The 7,674-nt window shown below is 51.1% G+C and overlaps 1 protein-coding gene across 2 annotated transcripts; it reads right to left on the bottom strand.

The window, feature by feature from the left end:
• Positions 1-104: 104 nt before the first annotated feature.
• GTF2H4 (general transcription factor IIH subunit 4) lies at positions 105-6,719 on the bottom strand. 2 transcript variants are annotated; one of them, XM_006052314.2, is made up of 14 exons: positions 6,502-6,714; positions 5,727-5,869; positions 5,356-5,460; positions 4,875-5,006; positions 4,517-4,613; positions 4,336-4,424; positions 3,789-3,900; positions 3,575-3,643; positions 3,297-3,380; positions 2,913-3,045; positions 2,592-2,722; positions 1,500-1,547; positions 1,246-1,324; positions 105-413 (listed from the first exon to the last, which is right to left on the bottom strand). In XM_006052314.2, the coding sequence occupies exons 2-14, from the start codon at positions 5,864-5,866 to the stop codon at positions 241-243; spliced, it is 1,392 nt and encodes a 463-aa protein (XP_006052376.1). In that variant the 5' UTR covers positions 5,867-5,869; positions 6,502-6,714; the 3' UTR covers positions 105-240. The 2 variants fall into 2 exon arrangements, with proteins under 2 accessions (XP_006052376.1, XP_044794264.1); XM_044938329.1 differs by lacking the exons at positions 2,592-2,722; positions 2,913-3,045 and having other exon boundaries at positions 6,502-6,719.
• Between the last annotated feature and the right edge of the window lie 955 nt (positions 6,720-7,674).

Raw genomic sequence — 7,674 nt, 5'->3', positions numbered from 1 at the left:
CCGGCCACACCTCCTCCTCTCGAACCAATGGCTGTCGACGCGGAGATGAGGGCTGCCGGCGCGGAGAGAGGAGGTTTCCCAGGGAGGTGGCGGGGGTCGTATGGTTCACTTTCACAATTTTATTAAACTAGAAGAGTCCCGACGTGTGAATTAAAAAAAACACCTGAGTTCTGAGGCCGCGCCAGCCTCCACGCAGCCCGCCTTCCCGGGTGCGCCCCGCCCAGGTCCAGTCCCGCACTCTCAAGAGTTGTGCTTCTGCCGCTTCCAGAAGCGCTTGACGTCGCTGTGCCCAGCCGGGGTCACCACCATGAGCCGCTTGGCCGAGTTCTCGAACACCAGGACGCCCAGCTCCCGCGCGTGGGCCAGCAGCAGCTCAAAGTCCACTTGTGACAGGAACTGGTTATACAGGACACCTGGGGTCCGCAAGTCAGGAGCAGCAGGGAGAGAGAGGAGGTGAGAACGGGAGGTGGGAGCCCCTAGATGGCAGCCTCAGGGAACCAGCAGTCTCGGCTTGCCACCCACATTTAAATCTTAACACTAGAATGACCCAGCCATATTCAGGAAGGCAGTATAATACAGTAAGAAAACCCATTGCTAACCAAAACCAGAGAAATTATCCCTATGAATTATCCCTCAAATCCTAAAAGATGATGCTGTGAAAGTGCTGCACTCAATATGCCAGCAAATTTGGAAAACTCAGCAGTGGCCACTGGACTGGAAAAGGTCAGTTTTCATTCCAATGCCAAACAATGTTCAAATTACGGCACAATTGCACTCAGTCAATCTTAAAGGAGATCTGTCCTGAATATTCATTGGAAGGACTGATGCTGAAGCTGAAACTCCAATACTTTGGCCACCTGATGTGAAGCACTGACTCACTGCGGATGAGATGGGTGGATGGCATCACCAATTTGATGGACCTGAGTTTGAGTAAGCTCTGGGAGTTGGTGATGGACAGGGAAGCCTGGTGTGCTGCAGTTCATGGGGTCAGAAAGAGTCGGACATGAATGAGCAACTGAACTGAATTGAATCCCTTCCAATTTCCCTCTTCTAGCTGAATCCAAATCACACTCATTCGAGAATTTATTTACTGCCATCAACTCATCCCGAAATAAAACATGCATGGGTTTACTAGCCCATGCAGTAAACAAAAAATAAAATGCATGAACAGCTTTTTCAGCTCACCAAGACTGAATTGTCCTTCTTCTGGCCAATGACCAAAAAAACCCACCAGAAGCCACTCACCTTCGGTGAACCGGAGCCTGTCCCTTTCCAGCTCCCAGAGCCGAATCTGGTCTGTGATGGTGGGAGGCAGCACCGGTGTCTGCAGGGGCAAGGGATGGCCCTTGTAAGATTCAGAAGCACTGCTCCAGGCAGCCCCAGCCCTCCACTCATTCCCCAGATTTGGATTTCCATTTCTCTTTTCCATCACTTCATCACCAGGTACCAAGGGCTCTCAGCCTCCTGCAGCTGTTGTCCCTCCAGCCTCATTTTTGTACCTGTTTAAGCATCACTGGGTGGGCCCTTGTCCTTAGGAAATGGATGATCTAGGAAAACAGACAAGAATTGGGATCAATGGCAGTAAATAAATTCTCAAGTGAGTGCAATTCTCATTCCACAGAATTCTCAAATAAGAAAGCAGAAAAGTTACCTGTCTCCTAATATCACTGAACATCAACTGATTGTTTAAAAATTCATAGGCATATGCCTATCAATTCAACACATCCCATAGCTGTTGTCCTTAGGTGTTGCTCCCATTGGTTATGTCTGCTGCTGCTGCTTTGACGTATTTGCCCTTTCCATAGTTTTTTTTTTTTTTCTTTAAAGTAACAGCAACTATTATTTTTGAGCACTAACTGCATGGCAGGCTCTTAACTAAATGCTTTACCTCTATTTCACTGACTTCGTTCAACAACCCTTCGTGACAGTCGCTCAGTCATATCCGACTCTTTGCGACCCCATAGACTATGCAGTCCATGTAATTCTCTAAGCTAGAATACTGGAGTGGGTAGCCTTTCCCTTCTCCAGGGGATCTTCCCAACCCAGGGATCGAACCCAGGTCTCCCACATTGCGGGCGGATTCTTTACCAGCTGAACCACAAAGGAAGCCCAGGAATACTGGAGTGGGTAGCCTATCCCTTCTCCAGTAGATCTTCCCAACCCAGGAATTGCACTGGGGTCTCCTGCATTGCAGGTGAATTCTTGACCAACTAGGCTAGCAGGGAAGCCCTGATAGCTGAAGTGAGATCTATCAGAAGCCCTGAAGTGAGAACTGTCATTATTTCCGTTCTTCAGATGAGGAAACTGAGGCTCAGATAAGAGAAACAACTAGGCCACCTGTGCAGCTAGGAAGTGGTGGTGCTGAGACAAATGCAGGGTTATAGCTCCTCCTTACGTGTCTTCTGCAGGAAGGTCTACCTCTCCCCACACTGAGAGCCTTGACTTCTCATGACCTGATGTTCACACGCAGACAACTCACCACCACCTTCTGTAACAGACCCCATGCTAGCCTTCCGGAAGGTGACCACCCCGTACCCTACAACCCACGTGCAGCCTTTCTTTCCACCCACACCTTCCCCAAGCAGGGATACCTGCTGGGCTGTGATGCCACTGGCAATGGCCTGCTGCACGCTCTCCCGGGTCACCTGTGCCACCACCATGTTGGGGAAGCGATAGAGCATCTCAGAGAAAAGGGCAATGAGGGCGATCTGCAGCTCCGACTCTGACCAGAAGATAGGAAGAGAGGATTAGGAGGGTTCCCACATCTAGGCTCCCCCAAGCCTCAGAGAGCTCTGTAAACCACCAAGTTACAAGTGTACGTGACCAGAAACTGGCAGTCCCTCCTGCTTCTTTCCGCTTCTTCCTCCCCTCCCCACCAGCCTGCTCTCCAAGGGCCCTCTGTCCAGCCTCACCCGTGTAGGCATACAGTCGGTAATTGGTTTCCACAACAATGAAGCCTGGCTGATGTGCGGTGCCCCCAGCCCCAGAAACACCTGACGAGAGATTGATGGCCAGGCGTGTGGGGTAGTAACGCCGAGATTTCCTCTGAAAAGGAGAAGGGAAAGGCCACAGGCCCTCTCTCAGGCCTCACTGCCCTACATCTTCCTCCTGAAACATCAGATTCCTCCCAGTGCCCAGGACCTCAGCTCCCAACTTCTCTCCCTCAAGGGAGATAAGTATTCAGTCCTGGCAACTGCTTCTTGTGACTGCCTCCCAAGACCCCACTCTCCTTTAAAGGCCAAGGCACCATCCCACCCCATCTCTTCGGTAGAGGTCACGTGTCTGGGTGCTCATACCTTCCTCTGGAAAACAAGCCCAAACTCACGCAGATGTTGCAGGAAGTTCAACAGAGAATCACTCATACCTTCCACAGAGTAATCCTGGGGAAAAGGAGTGGCCAGCTGGGGTCCAAAACACATCCCATTCTCCCTTTCCCAATCCCATACTCCCTCTTTTCCCATCTCTTCATGTTCTTTGTTCATTCTTATCCTCCACTGTATTGCCCCATTACCTCATTTCCCCTTCCCATCTCTTTACTCTCTTCCCATCTCGCCCACTCAAGACCCCTGCTTACCTTGCCCAGAGTGGAGAAGCTAAGCTGGAAGAGGAAGGAGAGAATCTCCACTAGGTCCATGCCCCGACTCTAGGGAGGAATGGGCAGAGACAAAGAGGGAGGGGTGGGAAGGAGGAAATGAGAGAAAATCAGGGAACAGAGTCTGCGGGCAGCAGTCCCTCAGTGGGTCTGGGGAAGAGTCGAGCGTGCTGGCAGGCACCCCTGACCTGCTTACCTGGGCTGTCTGCAGATACTGCAACATAAAGTACCAGAGCTGGGCTGGGGTGTCCAGCAACAGGAACTGGAAGCCAGCAGAGGTAATGCAGGGTGGCTCTCCAGGTTCGGCACTGGAGACAGACAGGGCTCATGGCAGAGGTGTGCAGAGAAAGGCCACCATCCCACCTGTGTGCCCACGTTTGTTTTTTTTTGGTTTATCTCTTGCCATACTCTGCTCTACTCTCCTTTTAAAAATATTTATTTATTTGGCCATGCCAGGTCTTAGTCATAGCATGCGGGATCTTCCATCTTTGTTGAGGCAAGCAGTATCTTTGTGTGACATACAAACTCTTAGTTGTGGCATGTGGGATCTAGTTCCCTGACCAGGGATTGAACCCGGGCCCCCTGCATTGGGAGCATGGAATCTTAGCCACTGGACCACCGGGGACGTCCCTCAGCCCGCCTTTTTCAGTCAATCCCCTCCAATCCTGACCCAAGGTGGACTCAATTTAGCAGGGACTCAAGGACATGGCAAAACAGAGCTGTTGTACCTCTGGCTTCCTCACCTCTTCATGAGCCCAGCCTGGCTGAGGAGCTGAGCCAAGTCCTGGCTGACGGCTGCACTGGGGGATCCCACCATGAAGTGCAGGACCACCTGAGGAACGGAAGAGAACAGAGTTGGATGCCTTAAAGGCTGTGGGAAGCGGGAACAAAAGAAGAGACACCCACAGAGTCCCAAGTCCTCACCTCCCATCGCTCCTCGGCGTACTTGTCAAGTGAGGGGACGTCCCGGGCATGCTTGTCTGGTCCCAGCTGACTTGTGTCATCAGACCAGGCCTTGCCCCTATGCCAGGATGGCCAACAGTAAGGAACCCTACCTGTGTTCCCCACCCACACTTCTGCCCTTAGTTGACCCTCATCCCCCGGGACCATGAGTGGGAGACATTTCCTACACCATGTAGCTCCATCTGGTCCAACTTACTCTTAAAGGAGCTTCCAAAAGTGGAGCCTGCAAGGTTGCAGAGAGGCCCCTCAGGAGCTCCCCGACCAACAATTTAATCACTATGTCCCCTACCTAATTTAGGAAAAGACGGAAGTGACATACCCACCCAGAAGGGCAATGCGGAGGTTTTGGCGGAAGATGGGGTTGAGGATGAGGCCCTGGAGACCACCAGGGAGCAGCTGGGTGTGCCAGATACGGAGGCCGCTCAGCAACCCCGTGCTTTCCTCCTGAGCTCTGGAACAGAAGCAGAGAGGTGAGGGAGAAGACTAGGGAACAGAAAGAAGGAGACCCACAAAGGTGTCAGTTTCTGCCTTTTCTAAACTGGTGGTCCTTGGAACACCATTTCACAGAGTAAGATCAGTGTCTTAAGGCAAATTTCTTTACTGTAACCTACCAGAGCCTTGTAACAGACATCACAACTCTCTGAGAGGCAAAATACAGTAATGAAAATTTCCCAAATGTGTTTAATTACAAGTTGTTGGTGTCCCCATTAATATTTCCTAGAAGTGTTCCAAGAACAGCAGTTTGGGAAGCCTGGCTGTTGAGAAATTTATATCTGGCTAAAAATGCAGGAGAGACTCACTTGCTGAATTCCTTCTTCACCCACAGGGCTACAGCAGCTTGCGGCAAAGGCTGCTCCAGAAAGAGCATCCGCATCACCCAGTTCTTAGCCAAAGATGGGAGCTCCCTATAAGCGGGGAGAAGGACAATGTTAATATCAGAAACTGTCTTAGAACTGCATCCCTGCCGTCCATGACCTCTCAAACTTCTCACATTCACCCCTCAACACTTTTACCTGTCTTGCTGCCCCCACATCCTCCATCTGGCTTGGCCTGACACACTTTACTCTCCAAGCCCACCAGGACTAAGCTTCTACCCACAATAACTTATTTCAGTCTGCAGGCCCCATTACATTTCCCCACCATGGACCCTACCATGAAGGGGGGTCCTCACCTGAAGACAGCCAGGCAGGTGGCAGGGTGCCCATACAATCGATCCAATATACCAGGGCTCAGGCCTCCTAGGAATTCCTGCAAATTCCTGCATTGTAGGTGTACTCGATTCAGTCCACCCCTGGAAGGGGTGCTCTCCATCACCTGAGAGATGCAAGTGTTAGTGTACCCCCACAAGCCATGCCAGTGTCATCCCTCACCTTTCTAATTCTGATTCCCGATCCACTGGCCCCCATGAAAACTCATCTATGGTTTCCTTTTTCATGTCACTCACCTCCTCTTGTTTCTCCCAATCCTGACCAGCCTCCCCTCTTTTCCTGCCTTCTCACCTCACTTCTGGCCTAAACACCAGTCTTCTCTCAATTTCTAGATGACAAAATTGTCAATTGTCCCATATTTGCAAAAACACTTGATATTTCAATGAATTGTCTCATCTTTACCTAAGCAGTGACAAAGATACTTGTTTGAGCCCAACCCTCTTTCCCTTCTGCCTCTTTTGGTCTGATCAGCCTATAAGTTCCAAATTTGTATGTTCTTCTCATCTACTTCTTGGCCCCACCTCGTGCTGAGCACGGCAGTAACTATTTTTCCCCTCCATGTCTCCCAAATCCAATTCCACTTCTTTCCTCTTCTCTCACCGAAGACCAGCTCCCCCATTCACCCTGATCTACGCCGCACGATCTCCCAACTTGTCCCCTACTTTCTTCCCAGTCCTCGCCTCTCTCTCAACTCTCTCCCTCTTATCTCCACCACCCCTTCTCTCCCTGCACCCTTACCGTAACTCAGTGTCGATCCCCTCCTCGTGCACTCCGAGTCACAAGCCGTTGCTTAAACGGAGCCAGTGGCTCCCGGGAAGAGGAAAAAGGATGGCGGAAAGTGACAGGGAAAAAATGGGAGAAGACGAAGAATTTCACCGACTGGAGTTCAGATTGGAGGATTCAGAAGAGAAGGGACGGAGTGGGGAGGATAAAAATCGGCGCTGCACTCGCCCACAGCAGGGCATGCTGGGAACTGGAGTCTTGTCCTTCCTCACCCGGGAGCAAGCTGAGGCGCGTCTGACTACAACTCCCAAAAGGCACCGCGAGGAAGCCTAGCGGAGAGAGGCTGGCTTGTACTTAAGAGAGCCGGGAGCACCAGAGGTCTGGCTGCTTGGTTCCGCCTCCCTATCCACCCACTCGGCTAACGGCGAGTCTAACTGACTGAACTCGAGTGGGGACTCTGGGAGTAGAAATACCCCGAGGGCTTCCTGGCGAAGGTGCAGAAACTGCTTGGTGGTGAGGCGCTTACGTGTCGAGACGCAGTAAACTGGGTTCCTTGAGCTCAGTTGCTTCCCATAAAATTGGAATAATGCACTTTCCAGAGCATTTTCTCGAATTAGGAGTTAATTCAATCCATTGCGCCTTCCTCGATACCTAAAGTGAAGTCGCTCAGTCGTGTCTGACTCTTTGCAACCCCATGGACTGGGGCCTGTCAGGCTCCACCATCCATGGGATTTTTCCAGTCAAGAATACTGGAGTGGGTTGTTGTTTTCTTCTCCAGGGAATTTTTCCGACCCAGGGATCGAACCAGGGTCTCCCGCACTGAAGGCAAACTCTTTACCGTCTGAGCCACCAGGGAAGCCCAAGTCTTCCACAAATGTTCTCATGTCCTGCACGTTTCCACCCAGCTCCCCAGTTCAGTTCAGTCGCTCAGTCGTATCTGACTCTTTGCGACCCCATGGACTGCAGCCAGGCCTCCCTGTCAGTCACCAACTCCAGAAGCTTACTCAAACTCTTGTCCATTGAGTTGGTGATGCCATCCAGCCATCTCATCCTCTGTCATCTCCTTCTCCCGCCTTCAATCTTTCCCAGCATCAGGGTCTTTTCCAATGAGTCAGTTCTTCACATCAGGTGGCCAAAGTATTGGTTTCAGCACTTCCTGTTTAATTTGAATATCTTAATAAATGCAGT

Source organism: Bubalus bubalis, chromosome 2 (genome assembly GCF_019923935.1).
Source record: "Bubalus bubalis isolate 160015118507 breed Murrah chromosome 2, NDDB_SH_1, whole genome shotgun sequence".
In the NCBI taxonomy this organism is placed as follows: Eukaryota; Metazoa; Chordata; class Mammalia; order Artiodactyla; family Bovidae; genus Bubalus; species Bubalus bubalis.
The sequence above is the reverse complement of the archived record's forward strand: the minus strand, read 5'-3'. Positions and strand labels throughout refer to the sequence as shown.